General features: G+C 40.1%; 1 protein-coding gene across 1 annotated transcript in view; it reads right to left on the bottom strand.

The window, feature by feature from the left end:
* Window positions 1-567: 567 nt before the first annotated feature.
* Window positions 568-22,921, bottom strand: part of LOC122808514 — a 1,519,214-nt gene continuing 1,496,860 nt past the window's right edge. The window contains exon 21 of the mRNA XM_044079469.1: window positions 568-1,755. Coding sequence (XP_043935404.1) covers window positions 1,603-1,755 — 153 coding nt within the window. The 3' untranslated portion in view covers window positions 568-1,602. The remainder of the gene's footprint in view (window positions 1,756-22,921) is intronic.

Genomic DNA, 22,921 nt, shown 5'->3' with positions numbered 1-22,921 from the left:
GCCTTAAAAAAATTGACTTTGTATGATTAAAGTATGAAATATACTTAATACTATGTATTCTCTCATTGTCACCTCACAGTAAGACGCTGTCCGGTTCAATTCTCAGCTAGAGTGTCTTCTGTGTGCAGACATGCGTGAATAGGCGTACCTTCGTTGAAGGTTGTGTCAGGGCTGGTAACTCGGCACATAAAAATCAATTACCAATCATTAGCGGACCGGAGTTCCGCTGTGGCGACCCCTAACCGGGAAAAGCCAAAAGACACATCATTGTCTTCTGTAATATGCTCGTTGCTTAATCAGTAGTACTATCAGCTTACACATATCAATTGCGCAAGTAATTTTTTTCACTGAATACATGAACTGTGAGAGCCATATTGAAAATATACTTAATGGGATATTACCCTTTGAAAATATATTTAAGAACATTCTTATTTAAGGATTTTCATTGAATTAATGATGTGTGTAATCTGCTATTAGAGGTACTGGGTATGACACATAATGAATAAATGATGCCAAAATTTAAGAATGGATAAATATAATCACATACAAAAAGAACAACCACACATGTTTTCAAATAAATGCATTTATTACCACTACTACAGTTTACTATTGGTGATTAAAGTGTTTTCCTGCATAACAGTCATCAAAACAAAAAACAGTGAACTCAAAAAATATTTCAACCAGTGAGTATTTCCTTTGAAGTTGCTAAATTGTGTATTTTCCTTCGATGCTGCTAACAAGTCTAAAGTAATATAATTAAACAAATACTTTTCAGAAAGAAGGAAGTGCAGATGTATTATCAAAGCATAAAGTATGTGCTGTAAACCTTATGAAATCTGTGTATGAATGACATAATCTAATCTCACCCTCTAGTTTCAGTTTGTGAAGTCACCTAACTCAAAGTCTATAGAGAATTAACAGAAGTGCAGTGTTCTCTCACTATTCTTGTATATCAATGGGCAACATTCCAAAAGTGTTGCACTTAGTGTAAGTGACTTATGTTTGTAAAAGGTCAATCTATAAACAGACTTACAAAAGCCAGATTCCATAAATACTGCACTCAGTGTGAGTGTCTTATGTTTGGGTAAGGTCAATCTATAAACAGACTTAGATTGAGCCAGATTCTAAAAGATCTGCACTTAGCCTACTCTCAGTACAAGCGGTCACTTACACTGAGAGAAAGTCTTTTGGAACTGAGCTCAATGTATTACTGGACAGGCATCGTCAATCCTTTTTACTTATGCGATACGGTTCAGTTGTATGTTACCACATGATAAACTGGTTGGATTCCTTACAATGGAAAATTAAAAAAAAAAATAAAAAATGTTTGATTCCAACTAAATTTTTATTTTAGTGTTTGCTCATATATTTGTCATCGTGATTTTTTCTTTGCTCTCTTTTACTTATATACTTACTTATGTTTGTACTGAAAGGTCACCTGTACATAATTAATGTGACTGTTTCTTTTATACTTAAGACATTATATTTAAAGTACATAAGGTATGACTGCCTGTGTAGTCAGGTTACTGCTATTACATCCTATAGAACTAACTACTAAGTGGAAGGTGGAAGTGTTTACATTCTTTAGGATATGAAGATCTTTTAATGATTAAAATTCTGTTCAGTTTCTTCTATCTTTTTTGCCAAGCAATGTTTTCTTATTTCCAACATCAATGCCTGGTCTCGATGCTGCACTAATGCATCCAAAAGGCTGGCAAAGTCCAATTCTTCTCTCTTAGAAGCAAAGCCAAGACCCTGAAACGGAAGGAAATCAGTGCAGTTAGAAATGGTGAAATACACTGCAGGAAAGGCAAATGAACTCTTGGAAGTCTATGCATCTGTTTTAGAAGACATGACAGTGGCACCCTTTAAGGTCATACAGACACTTTCCTTCAACATTTATTTCCAGCCGGCATGTCCACAAGAATATAAATCTCCTTTTGTCACATATAAGGCAAAGACAGAATAAGAAACAAGACTGTTCATAACTGCTGAAGCCTGATGACAGACAGAGGAAATGTTCTAAAGGTACACAGATCTCTACCATGTAATCTTCAGAAGGACTAGAGACTAATTATGAAGGTCAAAAATCACAGACATCTGCTCTATGGTTATGAATAAGGAAGCATCAGCGTTTCATGCCATTCTTGCAAATGATTTGAGGTTTTATTTCCTAAGTCATATAGTAACATAATAAACTGATCTTACATTCTAGAATGCCTCTTGCTTCTTGAACAGTCAGACTTATATGACTGTTTACATTTTTCTTTCTCTGTCCCTGCCCACAGAGTGAGCAGTTGGTGGATTATTCAGTATATTGTTGCTCAGTTGTTCCTACTCTAGTTCAGTAATACTTAATTAAATCAACTCCCTGGTACTGTATATCAAGTGATAACTTTGCCACTTCAAAATTGGACCAATAAAGTCATCTGGTCAATATTTTATTGCCTAAAATGGTTAATTTAAACCTGTTAGTTTTTGACATACTCTTCAGTGACCTGAAGTTGCCATATGCAAGCAAATACAGTGTCAGACTTCCTTGACGGGTTATCAAGAGTGTATTAAGTATTTAGTTCATGCAGCCCTTTGCTACTGATGTCTTATCACCTAACCACTTCACTTTTTTTAAATTAATCCAGAGTAAAAAAAAATGCATATTTATTGCAAAGGTATAAACACTGAAAACAGAAAAAGACGAACCCTTTAGTGCATACTCTTTTCCTTTGACTATGTGAACACCCCTTGCCAATATCCTCTCAGTCCATATTAGGTGCTTATATAATATTAGGACCGTGTCAACACTCTAACATTCCAGATGTAAGTTGTACACAAATGCTGTTTGCAGGGAGGTGTTATAGAATTACAGGTCTATGCTATGCATCCTAATGGTTGTTCTTATGTTTCTCTCACAAGGTGTCTAAAGACCATAGCCATGGATGAAGTGTGCCTGTCATCTTCTGTCAGTGTACATTCTCCTCCAATCAGTGGACTCTGCCTCTGAAGTGATAACCAAGAAGAAGGTCTGCTTTTGCTTGCATTTGTAGAGACACTGTGTTCCTCCTGCCATACAATATTACATCCCTAGAGGAACCATTACGATGGAGGTGGATCTAAAACCATGGGCTGAGTGTCATCTGTGTTATATCTGTTCTTTGTTACAATGCCCATCTAAAGGCAGACACGCCATACCTATGGCTTATTAAGTGAATCACTGTCTCAGTTTTTAAGGTTAGAACATTTTGTACATAACATTGCTGTTTGAGAATGTGACAAAATGTTGCCATTGGTCATTTTTAAAATCCTGAATGAATGCACACACAGATTAGCATGTTCATATCAGCTATACACTAAACCAAAACATAATACATAAGAATCATGTGGTCAGAAGAAGGAAGCCTTTAAAGTAAAACTGTAAAACAAACCTTAAAACCCTGAAGACTCAAAAAACAAAGGGGTGGGTAATGTGGGGAAAATCAGAAATACAGATACATCTTCTTTGGTACCTTTCACAATAAAACCTTCAAATGCTTCCTCGGTAAGACTGCCATTTCTCAATTGCTTCTTCAGTTCAGAAATATTTTATCCCTTTGGCTTCACAGAAAGAAAAACAAGGTTTGTTACTGGTCCTAACCTAGCAGTTTAACAAGAGTGCTGATAGTGCCCTCTGTAGCCCTTGATTGCTATTGTGCTTGTTCAGACATGTCTAAGAGATGACAACAGCAGGTCACCAACCACATTAATTGTGTATACTATATCCATCCATACATGATTACACTGGGCATGGTCAGCCCCTCCCCTACAATGACCCATCCTTGCTGATAAAGGGCCTCCAGGAATGCAGCTAAGTAACGTTTATCTCAAATAATAATAAAAATATTCAAAAAACAATATTTTTGGTAATTTTCACAATAGACAATGCCATGCTTGCCTTAATTTCCTTGAGTCAAATAAAAATACAGTTTCATGGCTCATCTTAACTTGTTTATTTGTGTCTTTCGGCTTTTCCCGGTTAGGGGTCGCCACAGCGGAACTCCGGTCCGCTAATGATTGGCAGTAGAGTTTTATGTGCTGGCTTGCCGGGCCTAATGCACAACCTTCAACGAAGGAACACCCGTTCATGCATGTCGCCACACAGAAGACGCTCTGAGAATCGAACGGGCAACGTCTAACTAAGAACACAAAATCATTTCTATAAAGGAAATTATTCCGAATCTCTCCTTGCTTGGTTACCAGTGAACCGTTTAAAAACTAAAACAGAAAATCAGTTCGATTATGTGTAAGTATCAGCAGTAGCTCAGAAAAAGCACCAAGTAAACTCCAGCTGAACCAAATGTTTATCAGATAAGATAAACAAAGTATAAAATTCACTGTAGTCAATCTCTAGGCAAAATGGAAATAAATATAGCAATATCAGTATTCCTTCGATAATTCTTTATTTAATCTTCTCAGTAAATTGGTAGGTGAGTGCATTCAGTATTAGTTGTAGCTTGCTTGAATCTTCTGCTCCAACGGAGGTCCAAGGCTTGGCCTCTCTCTCTCTCCTTCATCTCTGTGGTTTTGGTCTTCTTGCGTTTGTGGCATCTTCTTGTCTTCGTGTCTAGGCTGGTTGATCTGTATTCTGTATTAGTCGTAGACAGTTAGGTCTCTTGTATTTATACTTACAGTCGATAACATCATAAGCATACTAATTTACAAATTAACATTTTGTTTGTGTCTTTCGGCTTTTCCCGGTTAGGGGTCGCCACAGAGGAACTCCGGTCCGCTAATGATTGGCAGTAGATTTTTTTACGTACTGGCTTGCCGGGCCTAACGCACAACCTTCAATGAAGGAATGCCCATTCACGCATGTCACTACACAGAAGATGCTCTAACTGAGAATCAAATGGGCAACGTCTAACTGTGAGGCGACAACGCTACTGCAGCACCACCACCACAGTTAATTTACAAATTAACATTCTAATTGGTCAAATGGGTTTGGGCCTGGAACTTGATAGACTTGATCGATTATTGTCCGCGATTGGTGGTGAGTGTGGGATTCCACCAATCAAAGATGGTAGTGGTAATGCCGTTGTGTTGAGCAAGGATCTGGCTGAAAAACTAAGTCTGCTCACTAAGGCTCATCTAATGACTAGCTAAGTTTTCGCCAAAATATAAAACTTCCTGTATAGGATTTTTAACTTTTTATTTGAAGCTGGCCTGTGTGTGTATATCATGGCATGGTGTAAGTGTCTAAGGCCATACTAAAAGGGGATCTAATGTAAAACTACAAATAAATGTGAAAACCTTTGAGCATGATATGAACGGGACTTGGCTGTGGTGTACTGAACATGGCAGAAAGATAAGAATCATCTTCCTTTAAAACTTGGCTAAATGGATAAAAGGTGGAAAAGAGGGCGCAGGTATTCTGGGGCCGTCCTGGATGCAAAATGGGTTAGATTTAAAAAACGTAACCATATTTAAACAAGCTGCTCCTTTTATGAATATCTTAATATCGGAGATGATTCAAGGGGCAAACAACTTATGAAAATATAATTGAATCTCTATATATTTTGGCTTGATATGGGGGGTTATGAGTTATGGAGTAAAAAGAGGGCTTAATGATATGAGTGTGCTTTATTCGTAACACGGCTCAAATGTAATTAAATAAAAATCAGTTGTGAATCTTCGAGTGTAGGGAAATTAGCCAATGTGGGCCTTGTGGGGCTGACCTTTATTTTGGAATAGCTGTGTTAAAACAAGTCCAGTCACATATATCTAAAAATGTGAGCTATGGGATAAATTGCAAATGGCCAATTATTAAACTCCACTTAGAAGAACAAATTAAATGCTAATTCACTTTAAGAACCAAGTTACATGCATTAGCTTTTTGCCGTCCTCGTAAATGATGTGTATTAAGTCAAACCAGGGTATTACCTGGGGATTGTTTCGTTAGTATGAGATACATTCGAGCAGAGGGCCTGGGGTTGTGTGGCCTTGGGTTTGGATTACATGTGATTGGTTAAGGGAAGCGGGGTGTGTGTCTCTAATTATGGTGCCAAGGAATAGTGTGGCATTTGTGGCTTTTGGGTGAATTAGAGTTAGATCGATTGGTGGAGTACCCAGTAATCCAAACAATGGTTGTTGGGGTGTGTGGCCAAAGTTTAACAGTGTGCTATGGTGCTAAGCCTAATGGAACTTGAATAACATGAGTATGCTGGGATGACAAGTTAAACTTTTATATATATATATATATATATATATATATATATATATATATATATATATATATATATATATCAGAAACATTTAAAAAAAAACATTATAATGACCTGGTTGGACCTCTCTAAGCGTATTTACCAGTACTCATGGGATAGCTATGATAGCTAATGAAGATGTTTCAAACAAAAATTGTTGGCCCTCTTTTGTGAAAATCGATCCGATCTGGAATGTTAATTAAAAATTAACATGTCTTATTGCTGGTATGACTAGTGCTGGGTATGAGCTTTGTGTGTTATTTAGTGCACCTCCATTTCAACGGCAACTAAGACCGCCCATCTCCCTTTAAGCATGCACCCCTTTGGGGCAATCATTCAACTGGACTGTAAAGCGAGTCTGATCTGTAACAAGTGACTTACAATGTTTGTAAGAAAAGTTGGAAAAATTATATACATATAAAGCTGAAGTTAAATGCGAGTATGTGGGCCCTATCTTAATATGCACACCCCGTAAAAAAGTGTAAAACAAGAAAGGCGGGTTTGGGGTCTAATTAGTTGCAAACCTTTAGTGGCTACCTGGGACGAGCTTTTATATATATATATATAAGATAATATAATTATAGCTAATGAGTGAAGTTAAAGAAATTAAAATACGATGTGGGAGAGGGAAAGGGAACCAGTGATTAAAAACATTAAAGTATCTTTTTACCTTATTATGTCCATTTTTGGATGTGTAACAAAACCTTGGACCGTGTCTGCTTTGCAATCAATGGGAGTTCGTATGATCTGCCTTACCCGTATAAGTCAGATAATAGGAATAAACTTCTTTTTTGGCTAATTCCTCAATCTAATTTATTAATATCTAATTCCAGAAAATCGGGGAGGCTTAGTAAATCCCTATAAATAAATTAGATTAGATTGCGGCTGACCATCCTATTTTGTCTGGTCAATGACTAGGTTTCTGGAATATAACTTTATGGGTTTTGCAAGATAGGATCAAGCCTTTGGCTGTGTTTACTTTAAACTAATTTTGATACTGTGGTCAGAGTTTGGTTAGAAAGCCATGGTCTCATTTCCAGGTTTACTCTAAGTTTGTCAGTTTGCAGTACCTAATGAATCTGATTCTAGCAAGAACTTGAACCTCAGTTACCAATTAAGAGGCAGGCTAATTAGGGAAACCACAAAGCACACTAATCTAAGACGTCCTCAGGATAGACAAAGTAGTCTAGTTGTGTTGGGAGGGTCACCATGGAAATACGGATAGGGAGAATGGAAAGGGAATTAGAGTTAACAATAAAAATTATTAAATCTGAACTGCCAAGTGAGATATTAGTATGGGAGTAGCACGAAACATAGGTAATTGGCAGGTTATTCCTTAAAAAAAAACATAAATCTGTTGAATAATAAAGAAAAAGATATATAAAAAAACACACCGTAAAAATCAATAAAAAACAACCTTGTTGTGTTAATGTGTTGAGCCAAGCCCTGAATTCCCGTTTGCAGAGCTGTAAAACATTCTTATTAAATAGTGATCCTGGGTTCAATATTTGTATTTCCTAGGAAAAATGAGCAACCACAAGAAAACTGTATTCTATTAAAAAGCAAATCATTAGAAAAAAGTCACTGCATTCAACTCTGTAGTCTTTGTGTTGTATACTGATCTCCTTTTGATAGAGTACCATTTGAGGTGTCCCTGTGCTTTTGTCTACTGGCTTCTTCAGACCCACCAGTTAGATTTGGGAGAATTAACACAGCAGCTGGGACATAATAAAATAGCTGAGTCTGCAGTTAGTATAGGTCTTTTTAAACTGTAATTAAAAAAGCAATTTGAAAAGGAATAGAAAGAAAAAGAAAAGAAAAAAAAAAAAAGTTGTCTAGAAATTTATCCAGCATCACCTGTACCACTGTTGTAATGCTGTCATGTAATAAGTATGGTGTACTAACCTCCTGAGGTTAAGTACACTATTGATCGAGATGTGCATGCCTAGGCCCAGGGGTGTATTTGCGCATAGTCTTATCTGCCATTTCAGGTCCTGTTTTTCGAGGATGTCATTAATCTCGCCTTGTAGCTCGCCTTTCTTCAACATACCCAGGATATGGAATCAGAATTTGTTGTGGCCATTCCTTTCTTCTTGGTGTTTTGCTAGGGTGATGTTGATATTGTGGTACCTTAGATCATGCAGATGATGTGCAATTCTGTCCTTGAATTTCCTGAGGGTTTTTCCTACATAAAAAGCACTGCATTTTGTAAATTCAGCTCTGTACACTATGCATGTAGAGTTGCAGTCACCTGCTATTTCACTTAAAATGTCTTGTGGGTGTTGGGGTAAATGAAATGGTCTGTGTTGCTCAGGTGTGGGAAGTAAACGCAGTTTGTTTTCTTCCTGGTTATATAAGTGGGAGAGGGTCCATATCCTTGCTTGCTTTTTCCACATAGTGTCTAAAGTTCTTATTCCTTCTTATGGTGAATCTGGGTTTCAAAAAAGATAAAGAGAGAAACAGACACTAATGCTTTGGCTCAACATATAGTAAAACACAAAGAACACACTTTCTTGTTCAGGGTACTTGAAATAGTAACTTTGAATCCTAGGGGTGGTGACAACATTAATAATCTAGCCCTAGCTGAGTTAAGATGGATTCTAATGTTCAATGCACACAGTTACCCTGGTTTGAACACTTCAGTTTCCATTAAGCCTATTTTAAAGAGTAGAAAGCGTTAATGCCAATATTAAGTTTTGATGTATATATTATAAATATTTTATTAAGTTTTGCTACAACATATATAACTTGGCAGTCTAATTATAGTATCAGCATATTAGACTTTATATTTAACATTTATATTTTATGGGTAATTAGGATCAATAGTCATATTTATATTTATATCTATATATATAGTTAGAATTAAATTGTTGAAATATCTAAGTTTTATGAAATATTCGGGTTAAAGTTATAGTAATGTTAGTATCAATGTTAAAATTTATTCTGACATGTAAAATCATTAACTTAATACCTTTGTATACTTTTCATAAATTAATATCATAATAATTTATATTCTCACTAAAATTTGGATCAATTGATAGTTTATTCGTTATTTATTAAATATTAGTTATTTAATATCATTAATAAAATAGGTTTTCTTAACGCAATCTTTATAAAGAAACCTTTGTAGTTTTTATAAATACACAATCTAGTCGTCACTGAAATAGAGTATTAATATGGACTTGATTATACATACATATAAATCATACTTTTTCATGCACTTTAACATTATTCGTTAAAATAAAGAACCTTTTAGAAATAGTGCCGTCACATATTTATATTTGTATTTTTTAAGGCAATCGGCTTTACGAAAAACATACCCTATAAATAAAGCTACTATTATATTATATGTAGATACCAATGTAAATACATAATTATTTATTTTTGTTGGGTTATGCCTTAATTCTTATGTTCAAACAATATCCGTACTCTATAGTATTTCAGTTCTACATATACGGCTTTCTTAATTTCACAAAGAGTTGTTGGTTCAGTTGTATTGCTATTCACGTAACTTTTCATTTAATGAAGTTACCGCAGATATTTGGATGCCCTCACATTTTAAGGCGTCTTTACATTCAGTTAGATTAAGGTCCGTAAGACTTATTTGAGAGGAGATATGACACTATGTTATTTTGTCATCATGAGTATGAATGTAATGTACCACTAGGTTTTAACCTAAAAATCTTCTATTATCACTGAACTACTTGTATTTTTACGTTAATACTCTTTTTTATTTACACAAATTTTAAAAGATTTTATTTGGTTTTAAAAACATAAATACTGTTTATAACAATTGCGTATATATGGTACCATCAAAGATAAGAAAAGAAAAAGAAAAGTAAGATTTTTTCTCTTTGAAAAATTGTTTCACGGACTTTGATAACTGTTCTATGCCTGATGAACATTGAATACGGTTACGATAGTAACCGGAACTTTCCCTAGAGAAATGGTTGCTAACGTTTAGATCAGTTAGGACTTGAGTATATAATTGTAGAATATCATATGAAATATTAAAAGTATATTTTTCGCTTCATAAGCTTTCTTGAATGTTGGCTGTATTGTGAGTTGCTTCCCAGTTTCATATTGGTGTTTTTTATAATTACCTATAATGAATGAAATATTAACATTTGTTTTGTTTGCTGGCAGTGCCGTTTTAAATAATAATTGATGCACCTAATTACATAGGGTTTGGCTTTCAGCTATTGCACTATTTAAGTATTGTGTGTTGGGTTTTTATTTTGTCTGAAGAAGCGTGGCTGTGACCACGCGAAAGCGCTTACCTTTACCCATTGTGTCTACATTAAAGAAGATTTTTATACTGTCAGCACGGCTACTGACTGTTTTTTGGATTATCATCTGTAATTCAACTTGTTAATTGACTACATCGTGGTGAGATCAGGTTTCTGTGTTTTACTGTGAATCTGGGTTTGTTAGGGAGGATCTCGCTAATGGTGGCATTACTCCTTATGATGTTCCAGTTGTCCAAGATAATATCCTTCAGGACATGAAAGTCGGTGGAGTAGGTCAGGATCATTGCGAAGCTATCTTGTTAGTTTTTTTCCCTTTTCCTTCTCCCCCACTTCGAGGGTGTCTGGGTCATTCTGTTTTTTCTCGACTATTGGTCTAATTAAAATGTCACTATAGCCCCACCTCCTTAAAATCTCCAGGTTGATTATGTTGGTTGTGAATTCTCCGGGTTCCTTAGATACCCTGGCAATTCTGAGCCCCTGTGACTTGATTACTTTCTTCTTTGTCGTTAGAGGATGCATGCTTGTGCTATGTACTAATAAATTTGTTCTTGTAGGCTTTTGGGAGAGCCTGTTGTTTAGGGTATCTAAGTCTTCTATTTTGGATATGGTTATGTCCAAAACTGTGGCGCTCTTGTCATTGTAGCTGTTGGTAAATCTTAGGAAGTTAGTGGATTTGTCTACGTGGTCGAAAAATTCCAGTAGTCTCACTTCTGTGCCTTCTCAAATGATAAAGACATCGTCAATAAAACTTTTACCCATTTAGCCAGTTTTTAAGGGAAGATGATTCTTATCTTTCTGCCATGTTCAATACACCACAACCAAGTCCTGAGTCCATAACACTCTCAATAGTTTTCACATTTATTTGTAGTTTTACATTAGATCCCCATTCTGTATGGCCTTAGACACTTACGCCATGCCATGATATACACACACAGGCTGGCTTCAAATAAAAAGTTAAAAATCTTATACAGGAAGTTTTATATTTTGTAGAAAATGTAGATATTCATTAGATAAGCACAATACTGGTGCCTTAGTGAAAAGACTTAGTTTTTCAGCCTGATCCTAGATACCGCATTACCACTAACATCTTAGATTGGTGGAATCCCACACTCACCACCAATTATAGACAATAATCGATCAAGCCTATCAAGTTCCAGGCCCGAACCCGTTTGACCGAGTAGAATGTTAATTTGTAACTCAGCATGCTTATGATGTTATTGACTGTAAGAATAAATACAAGAGACCAAACTGTCTACGAATAATGCTGAATATGCTCACCTACCAAGTTACTGAGAAGATTAAATAAAGAATTATCGAAGGAACACTGACATCACTCTATTTATTTCTATTTTGCCTAGAGATTGACTACAGTGAATTTTATACTTTGTTTCTTTTATCTGATAAACATTTAGTTCTGATAGAGTTTACTTGGTGCTTTTTCCAAGCTACTGTTGATTGTTACACAGAATCGAACTGATTTACTGTTTAAGTGTACAAAATATAAAAAAAAACATAAATACTCAAAGAACAGCCATTTTTCTCAGAATAAAAGGCTAACATTATTTAAAATCTTGAATGTTTGATTGCATCTGAAGCTGTTTTAAAGGAGATACAGTATATATGGTGGTGCTGCGGTAGCGTTGTCGCCTCACAGTTAGACGTTACCCGTTCGATTCTCAGTTAGAGCGTCTTCTGTGTGGCGACATGTGAATGGGCGTTCCTTCATTGAAGGTTGTGCGTTAGGCCCGGCAAGCCAGCACGTAAAACTCTACTGCCAATCATTAGCGGACCAGAGTTCCGCTGTGGCGAGCCCTAAACGGGAAAAGCCAAAAGACACAAACAAACAGTATATATTTTTGATATATGACATTTTCTTCCAGTCTAATCATCTGGTGATGGTGATATTGAGTAACTATTGTACAGAATATGGTTCACTAACAAAGAATGCCAGCTGTTCTTTTTTATTTAAGTATTTAATACTTGTTTCCAAATTTTGAAGTGGTAGTGTTAGCGTCATGAAAGCCGTACTTAAAGTTTCACTTCTAAACAATGTGTTGAATATGAAAGTTATTTATTTACTATAATGTTAGATCTGGGTGATCCTTGTTTGCTCACTTTAATAGCTGGACTGGCCACCACAGGCATGTCTTCTTGATGATTTTTAGAATCTCCAGCAAGCTCAAACTCCTTCCCTCATTTACATCATGCACTAGTGCACTGACATTCTACAAAATGAGTGTGACATTAACACAGCTGAAGCAATGACATAGTTATACAGTTTATATCTACAACACTTCCAAACTAAAGGGACTTCCATTTGTATAAATACATACAGTTACACAGGAATAATACCTTTCTACGTGGATAAACTGACGACCACCAGGATATTCCTCCATGTCCTTTAAGTTTAACTGATGGCAAATATTTTTTTTTCGAGAGAGAGGAACTACTTCATATATGCCTTTACTTTTGCTTCAAAGGGGGCTAAGACCAACTTTTCGAGAATTAAATTGAGATCCCATAGAGGTGAAGAGTCTGTCTTTGGTGCCCTAAATAAAAACACTCCTCTAAGAAAGGCTTGAAAGACTCTCTGAGAGACCAAAAATGAATGACTGAATCCCTGACAGTAGGCAAAGATAGCTGCAGGGTGAAAAAGAAGTTATGTACCTACCATAACGTTCCATGTTAGTTGTCTTCATCTCGCCTTCTTTCTTGCTGGTTGGGATCGGAGCTGATCCTCGGCTCAGACTCGGCCATCTTCAATAGCTTGAGAGCTATTTACTGGCTCTAGGATACCCCTTATCCTATGATGCCTAGTGATAGCTATTGATATCTCATTTGAAATAGCTAACTCCAGACATAGCAAGAGAATAAACCAGTCCAAAAAAATAGGTTGACTTTACCTGCCATATTCTCTAAGTCAATAGAGGAAAAATAGATTGGTTTAAATTATTTTCTGAGCAGACTTTAGGAAGAAACGAAGTATTAGTCCTCAGAGCAACCCTGTCCTTATGAAAAACCAAGTAGGGAGGATGAACACATAGTGCCTGAAGTCTGGAGATGTGTCTGGTTGAAGTAATAGCTACCAGAAAGAGTATCTTCCAAGATAGAAACTTGATGGAGCAGGATGCTGCTGGTTCAAAAGGGGGCATAATTAAGGAAGTTAGGACTAAATTAATGTCCCAAGGAGGAGGGGGATCTCTCACTGGAGGCCTAAAAAGAGTTGTCCCTCTCAAAAAAGCTTTACAGAGCTTATGAGACATAATGTTAGAATTTGACAAACCAACATGAAAGTTAGAAATGGCCGCTAATTGTACCCTGATCGTAGTGAAAGCGGACCCGGCGTGAAACAGTTGTGCTAGGAATTTCAGAATTTCCTGGACTGGGGCTGAAAAGGGATCCACATTCCTAGCCTCTGCCCAACAAGAAAAATGTTTCCATTTGCTAGCATAAGTTTTTCTCATTGTAGACTTGTGAGAGGAGATGATAATCTCACGTACTGCTGGGGGAAATGCTGGGAAGCTTGCTAAGGTTGGAAGTGGAGCAACCAAGCTGTGAGCTGGAGAGTTTGGAGTGATTGATGCAACCCGCCTGACTGATGAATCAGGAGATCTGAAATTGGGTCCAGAGTCCAGGGTTGATCGAGAAGGTAATGGTGCAGGAACGGGAACCATATCTGTCAAGGCCAGTAGGGGAAAATGAGGATCCTTTTGCAACCCAATGATTTTGCTATCTGTATGAGTTTCGGTATCAGGGAAAATGGAGGAAAAGCATAAAGAAGTCTCTGAGGCCAATCATGGACTAGAGCATCTCTGGGTATGTGACCTGGAAGCAGAAGAAGGGAGAAGTAGTTGCTGCATTTGCTGTTGAAGGGGGTGGCAAAAAGATTGCAGCAAGGCTGTCCCCATTTGCGGAAAATAAGATCTGCAACTTCCTGATTTAGAGACCACTCATGAGGCATGAGGATAGCTCTGCTGAGCCTGTCCGCTATGATGTTGGATCTCCCAGGGATGTGTGTCGCAATCAGAAAACATTGGGAGGAAATCGCCCACTGCCAAAGTCTCAGTGCTTCTCGACACAGGGGGTAGGATCTGGTTCCGCCCTGCTTGTTGATGTACCACACCACTGACATGCTGTCTGTATGAATTGCAATGGTCCTGGAAGGAAGAGAGTTTTGAAGGGCTTGCAACACCAGGAGCATGGCTCTCATTTCCAGGACATTTATGTGCAGATGGTACTCGTGAGGTTGCCAAGTGCCTTGGACTGTCCTGCCCAGATAATACCCCCCCCCACCCTATCAGGGAGGCGTCTGTCATCACTGTGGCTACCGGAGGGGGTTGAATGAAAGGTCTGCCCTGAATAATTAGTGGGGAGACCATCCTCCAAGAAAGATGTCTTTTGCATGCATCCGTGATCAGGATCATGTGAGTCATGGGTAGCTCTTGGAAAGACCACTGCGTGAACAGAAGCCACTGAAGAATTCTCATATGAAAGCACGCTAATGGGATTAGAAGAATGGCTGCTGCCATGGAACCGAGAGTTTGAAGGATGTACCTGACTTGGATCCTTTTGCTCTGCATCAGAATCTGTACTTGCTGACAAATTGCGGACACCCTTTCTAGTGGCAGCCTTGCTAACATATCCCTTGTGTCTAGATCTGCTCCTATGTAAGTGATAGATTGACAGGGCAACAAGGCAGATTTTTTTGAAATTTATTGTAATGCCTAGCTGGGAGCAGATTGTGATTGTGTAGTCCCAAGCTTGCAGGAGTTGATGCCTGGTGGTAGCAGTGAGGAGCCAGTCATCCAGATATGGAAACATCTGGAATCCTTGACATCTCAGGTGAGTCGTGACCACTGCCATACATTTGGTGAACACCCTGGGGGCTGTGGTGAGACCAAAGGGCAGAGCTCTGAACTGATAATGACTGGCCCCCAGCCGGAAGCGAAGATATCTCCTGAAGCGCCTATCCATCTTGATATGGTAGTACGTGTCCTGAAGATCTATGGAGCACATCCAATTGTCCTGACCCAGAAAGGGTAGAATGGACTGTATCATGACCATCCAAAACTTTGTTCTTTGTACAGACCTGTTTAGTCTGCTGAGATCCAGAATCGGTCTCCAGTCCCCTGTCCTTTTTGGTACTAAAAAGAACCTTGAGTAAGTTCCGGATCCGTGCTGGTCTGCCGGGACTTCCTGGATGGCTCTTTTTTCTAGCAGTTTTGAAACTTCTATTACTGCTTGCTCCTTCAGATTGGGTGGAACATCTGGAAGGGTCTTCCTTGACTGTACGGGGTTTGATGGAAGGGAATTTTGTAACCTCCGGATATAATGGACTGTACCCATTTGTCTTTTGTTAAACTTTGCCAGGCTTTTGGGTACAGTGAAAGCCTTCCCCCGACTGCCTCCTGAGGTGAGCAGCCGGGCAACCCTTCAGGGATGCTGGAAGGGCTTATCAGAGAAAGATTCTCCATTGCCCTGATTCTGCAGACCCCCCCCCCCCCGCCACGAGGGTGGCGTCTATTGTTGTTGTTTCCACCTCTGCCTCTAGAGGAAAAATCACTACGTGTGTCAGGCAAGGCTCCCCGAGATTTACGGAATCACATCTTCCCACTCTTCTGACCCTTAGGGTAAGGTCTAGAGGGAGTGGAAAAATGGACTCCCACAGCAGAGAGAGTCTTGCCTTCTTGCTCACACCTAGTCAAAGTGTCTTTCACCTGTGATCCAAAAAGAAAGGAACCATCAAAGGGAGTGTTGGTGAAGGACGCTCGAAAGGGTTCCGCAAAGTTACACAGCCACATCCACGCATGCCTCCTAAGGGCCACACCCGTACCTGCGGCTCTACTCGCCCCATCGGCTGCATAGAAAATGAGCTTCATGTAGGAGTTAACAACAGAATTAAGCATTGCTAGCTGGAAGCTACTTTGGCTTGTGCTCCCTCAGGTGTTGGATCTTGAAGGGTATCTCCGAGCTCTTTAAGGAGATCCCTTTGAAGTCGGGTAAAATGACATAGGTAGTTCAGTGACCTCATTGAGAAGGTCGCTGAAGCGAACATTCACTTCCCGTATCTGTCCATCATCCTAGACTCCTTGTTAGGGGGATGGACAGATGAAGAGATCTCCGCTAACTCTTTTTTGGTGGCTGCTGCTACTACCATGGCATCAACAAGAACATCTTTCGAAAGAAATTGCTTATCCTGGGGTGATGTAATGAATTTACCAGGTCTCCCCGGAGTTGGTTCCACTGTATCCAGAGCTGACCAAGCCTTTTGAACCACCACTGCATTAAGTGGATCAAAAGGCGAAGAAACCCAGGAGCTGGAAGGTCGGGAACTGAAAGCATCCAGAAATACAGACTCATCCTCGCTGGGGGCTAGGGGCTTCCAGTTCCCCCTCTGCTTAAGCATTTCTAGGATGTCCGAGAAGGAAACATCTTCAGAGGGGGATCTCAGGGACCCTTCCAAATCATCTAAGTCTGTATCAGAAGTGACAGACTCGGGGGAGTCAATGTGCTTCCTCTTACACTTTTTCTTCTAAGGGGGCTCCTCTGAGTGATCAGGAGAGGCCTCGGAAGAGGAGGAAACACCCAATGGGGTGTCCTGGAGCATCAGTTCCCTACGCTTAGGGTCTGGAGGAGGAGCAGAGGTTGGCACAGGCACTACAGGGGATGGAGCCGGTGGGGCTGAAAGTGGAGCTGACTCAGGGGACAGCACATTCTGCATGACATCGAAGGCGTCCCTGCCATGATGCAGAGAAAGCTCCGGTTCCGAAGAAATAGGAATATTTCTCCGCATCGAGGGGGACGACTCCGAGACCGATGTTGGAGCTGAGCTCACCTGCGTCGAAGCTCCGAGAGGGAGAACGGGGTCAGACAAGAGTCCGATGCCACTTGCCCCCACAGAGCCGATGAGGGAGCCATGGCACCCAGATACCTCGATGGAAGGTACCACCAAGGGAATCAGAGCTGACGTCAGAACCGAAGGAGATAGAGTTATCGGAGCCGACGGTTCCACTACTCAAACCCCAATGAACTCCGGCTCCGAACTCATTGGAGTTGGAGGAGGAACATCAAAAGAAGTGGACGGAGCCGATACCTGTTGAGGAGGGCTGGACAACAATTTAGCTAGTGCCTCCGACTTTAGCAACCTACTGACTCTCTCTCCACATCATGATCCATTCAAGAGGAGTGAGAGGATCAGTGACTATGTTCGCCCTGAAGTAAAGGCGACCGAGGAGCCGAATGCACCGACTCTAAGGAAGGGGACCTCAGCCTTTTGTGGCTCCACGACAGCTCCGAAGCCTCTGATGGAGCTGACGTGGAGATTGCCTTGTCGGTGCCAGCCGGAACCGACATAGAAGGTAAATCCTGTACCAAAGTCGGCTCTGAAATTGGAGCTGACGGCTTAGTGGATTTAGGGGATTTCACTGGCTGTGAACTCTTGGCTGGTGAATTCTGGGGTTTTAACAGACCCCTGAGAATCAACTTATTCTTATGCTCCTGCAGGACTCTTGGACTAAAGGCATGGCAAACAGATCAAGAGTCCTGCAGGTGCACAGCGCCTAAACAATAGATGCAAGAAGTGTGCCCATCTGTCAGAGACATTTTCTGACAGCATGAGTCACACTTCTTAAACCCAGAAACCTTAGTTTCCTTGGACATACTGTACTGGAGAAAGGAAACCAACCAATTTAACCAACAATAAAAGGAGCAATTTTCAGTTCTACAAGAACAAAAAACACACCTACTGAAAAGGCACACAAGTACTACCTAGAAAGGATATAGATAAAGTTTTTTTTTTTTTTTAAAGAAGGTAATAGGAAAGCCTCTAATTTAAACAGCTAGCCTATAAGAAAAAGCAGTAGGGAAGCCACTAAGTTAGACGGCTAACCAGGGGAAGGGGGGAGGGGTGGGGGAGAACTCTCTAAGTTAAACGAGTTCTACAGAAAGAGGGATAGTATAGAATAAACAATTATCTACCACAGTAAAACCACTACCTCTAATAATAAGATATTAGAAGAGTTAGATTCTAGTAAGAATTTGCACAAAAAATTCTATACAAGCCTGAGCCAGAAAAACGACACCTCGCAGCTGAAGAGGCAAATGAGATCGGGGTAGCTATCACTAGGCATCATGGTATAAGGGGTAGCCTCAAGTCAGTAAACAGCTCTCGAGCTATTGAAGATGGCCGAGTCAGAGCCGAGGATCGGCTCTGATCTCAACCAGCAAGAATGAAGGCGAGATAGACAAGTTAACATCATTAATTTTTGAGAAGCTAAAAGAAGTTTTGTACTCACCATAACGTTCCATCTCTGTTGTCGATCTTCTTTCATTCTTGACAGCTGGAATACAGTTCCAATCTTCAGAACTGGTTCAGCCTTTATACAGCTTGTGGCAGCCAAAAAACTCTTGAGCCAAGTCTCTACCCACAATGCCCCTCTCTGTATAACCTCAGATTGAGTTTGCAGACTAGCAAGAAGAAGATATAATTTTGACACTCCGAAGCAGGAGGAACCAGCCACGAACCTGCATAGGCTAAGGCCCTCTCCATGACCTGGAAGGCAGTACCCCCCAAAGAGGACTGGGAGCCCAGAACCAAGAAAGACCACCTCAAAACCGAGATCACAATCCACTCCAAGAGCCAGCCCCCAAAGCCAGAGCCAGGGAAGAACCCACAACAGACAAAGTTCCAGGAGCCAAGGCTGGTATCATACAAAAAAATAGGTGCCTGACAGAGACTCACAGAACTGATGGAGAGGTCATGCCCGCAGAATTTGTCAGCTCTGCAGTAGGAACCAAAGAAGTCAGGGCAACGTCCAGTGCCGAGGTGAATATACCTAACGGCACCGAAACAGCTGGAACCGGGGAGATTGAAGTGCTGAGCTCTGAAACTCCAGTGGAAGTCGGAGGAGGAGAAACAGTAGGAGTCCGGGGAGAGGAGATCCCAAGTCCAGGTGGTAGAGGGACCTGAGAAGAAGCAGGAATGCCTCTGACCACCAACAGTTGGTTCACCAACCTCACGACTTCCAACTCAGAGAGACTCCTGGAGGATCGAACTGAGAAGACCAAGGGAGACTCTGGATGTTCTAGAAAGGGGCTAGGCAGCTGGCCCATGAAAAGGTCTATGGAAGGAGACACCCCAGACAGACCTATTTTGTGAACCCCATGATGTAAAACTTCCAATAATATTGGCTCCACTTAACATTCATTACCACCCAGGCCTTCCACAGCCCACCCACCCCTGTCCAATCACATAGGACACAGTAACATAGTGCATAATTAGGATAATTTTGACTAGCTAGTTTACCCAATCACATATTGTTCTGTAGTATTTCTACAACACTGTAATTTTAATGACTCACTGTTCTCTTCTGAAAGTACAGTGATGTAATTGAACTAAAAAAGTATATTAACAGTGTTTAGCTATTACATTCTTCAGTAGTGTAGCAGCGCTTATCTGCCAAAACATTGATAATCTAATAAAGATGCCTTTTTTGAACAATTATGGACTACGATCTTAATTATTTACTTCTTCAAGAAAAATCTACTTCCAAGGCTTGGGCTGTTGTCTTGCTCTGTTCTTACAGAGGTTGAGAATCAGGAAAGTCTTAGGTTCTGCTGTTTCTTTCTGAAGGAAGGACCATGGATCCTCTGGTTCTGCAGACCACTTTTCCTCTATGGCAAAAGACATTAGAGAAACTCCCAAACCCATAGAAGTTCTATCACCACACTGCTTATTCTGAGGTTGCTGCAATGTTCTAAACCAGATTTTCTTAGCACACTGTTAATTCCTTGTGTAGGATCTCTGTGAAGCTGTGATTTTTACCCAGCAGTGATCAGTGTTTTACCTTCTTGCTCACTTCTGCTGCAACCTGCCCTTTACATTTAACCCAAAAAAGCTATCTCCATTATACAAAGCATTGGTGACAGTTGTCTTGAAGTGTTCTACAAATCCTGCTAGCCTGAGCCAGGCCTCCTATCTTATTGTGATGCCTGACCCCACTGCCCTCATTACTTTTTAGCTAAGGCATTATGTAAAAGTCTCATGAGAGCATGGAGATTGTTGAGAAAAGTTGTCTGGGATGGGAAACTCTGGTGAGGAGTGACTAGTTTCTGTTGTCTCTTCCTACATGTTCTCTTCCTTGAAATGTTCAGAGGGGAATCATCTGAGCATTTGGGAAAGGACTGCTTCCCAGACCTTCAGGGTCCCTCATGACCATGGGCTATCTTGTCCAATTAGAAAAAAAAATGATCTGCTCAGAATCCTAAGCTGGCTGGTGTGTCTGGATGATGCTGAATAGTAGGAGCTAGTTTCAGGCTACAAAACTCTTAGATTTTCCTGGAACCATCTCTCCCACCTCGGTGATCAGAGATGAAAATATTGACACCAGTGGGGTCAGATTTGTAATTCGGCTGAACACCAATGTTGAAGGTGAAGCCATGATACTAGCAGTCATCAGAATTGGTCTTGACTCTGATGTCAAGTGGGTTTTCAGTACCAAGAAGTCAAACACTGATTGCATCGACACTATGAATGTTTCTGACAGGGTTGGAGATGATCTCAGCAGCAGTGCATTGACACAGACAGCCTCAAGCCAAGTGATTTTTACTAACAATGGTGATGTCGAGGTCACATGTGCCAAATGACATCAATGCCATGAAATAATTCACTGGCAGTGTCGATGTCAATGGCATGCAGTCCATAAGTCACACTAAAACTCCTGATGTCAAGATACAACAAGGGATAGGATCCAGAAAAATGGCAGGTTGTGGATAATTTCTGGCCATCCTGGCATCAGTGCTGACCAAGATACCATCAAGCCCAAGCTAGAGATTGAAGAAGGCTGTTATAATTTTGTCCCAACTCATAGCTGCAGAAGGGCTTTGTACAGACCTGGAAGACATAAGAGATAGTGTAGAAAAAGGCCTTGATTTATAATATTTAGATAACTCATGCTGTGTAAGAAGTTTATCACTCTTCTCAGAGCGAAGACAGAATATGTGATTTGGTCAAACAGAAGTGCCAGCAATGAACATGTGACTGCTGGCACGGACTGTGCCCTGGGAAGGCCTTGTTTACACTAAGTAGGAGAGTCTGCTTTAGGAATCTTGTCCAGGGAATGCAGATCAGGAACAGGAAATCTTCTTTCTTCTAATATCCTCTTCTCTTTTTTTGTCATCCTTCTTTGATATTCATGCATCTGCAGTGCCAGTCTAGCACTATCTTAAAAGGCTGCAGTCACTTTTGCCATTAATTTTTGCAGCACTACTGTCCTTTTGTGAAGATATGCAAGTTTCACACATTTTATACTCTGCCAAGCTTCTTGTAGAAATCTGAAACAGTACTACTAAATTTAAAAGAACACAGGCACAAAAAGGAATATGTCTTATACAAGCTCCGAGCATGCCGCATACAGATTGCATCGATACTGGGGAGAAAAGTAATGACTGCATTTGTTATACTTGGTATATCTGAAAGCTTTCTCCATATTTGTCCATACAGTTAAACCAATCAAACAAGTCATTTTCAAGATCTCTTACCAGACAATTCTAAATACCAAACTTAACTATTTAAAACCCTACACTCTAATGCTATAGTAAATGAGTTATTTAAATAATGATAGTTTTTGCATGCTTAAATATTTAAGGAAGGAAAGGAAAAAAATAAAATAGGACAGAGGACAGAGTGGCAGTGTTCACGCCACACAGCAAGAGGTTCACTGGTTCAATTCTTGGCTGGTGTGCCTTCTGTGCAGAGTCTGCACGTCCTCCTTTTGTTCTCATGGATTTCCTCCAGGTGCTCTGGTTTCCTCCCACATTCGAAAGACATGCAGCAGGTGGACTGGACACTCTAAATTGCGCATAGGTGTGAATGTGTGTGCTAATGAGTGGTGTGGAAGAACTACTACAGCAGGGTAAGCCACCCGGTGATGTAGACCTTGACTCTAGATGATTGTCACTGTTAAGTGACAGCCTGCCCCCAAGCGCAAAAATGGGAAAAGGGATTGCGGATGGATGAATGGATACAGCTGCCTGGGCAAGAACTAGGAAGGGAACAAAGACCAAGAAAATAACTGTACAAAAGTGCAATAAGGCTATAAAAACTGCGGACTCATCTTTTTCAGAAAAAATGCTATAGAAGATCCATCTGAAACTGAAAACACGGTAATGATCTAAACAGTGTCAGTGCACCAGTGTACTATGGGAACAAGGGGAGGAGAACAAGCTTGCAGAAGATTATAAAAGAGGTGCCTGCATCAACCAGCCCAGCTGCTACAGTGCATGGACTGGAGCAAGTCAAATTAATGCTTTATCTTAGTGTTTACATATTTCTGTTAGTTCTATGAATATAGATTACAAAACCATAGCAAGCTACTGCACTGTGTACTAGTGGCTTCACTATAGTGAGACCTGGTGGTTCCCCATAGCAAGTTACTGCAC

Source organism: Protopterus annectens, chromosome 8.part0 (assembly GCF_019279795.1).
Source record: "Protopterus annectens isolate FY-2018-M chromosome 8.part0, PAN1.0, whole genome shotgun sequence".
Classification (NCBI taxonomy): Eukaryota; Metazoa; Chordata; order Ceratodontiformes; family Protopteridae; genus Protopterus; species Protopterus annectens.
Note: the sequence above shows the minus strand (reverse complement) of the source record. Positions and strands in the feature narration are given on the sequence as shown.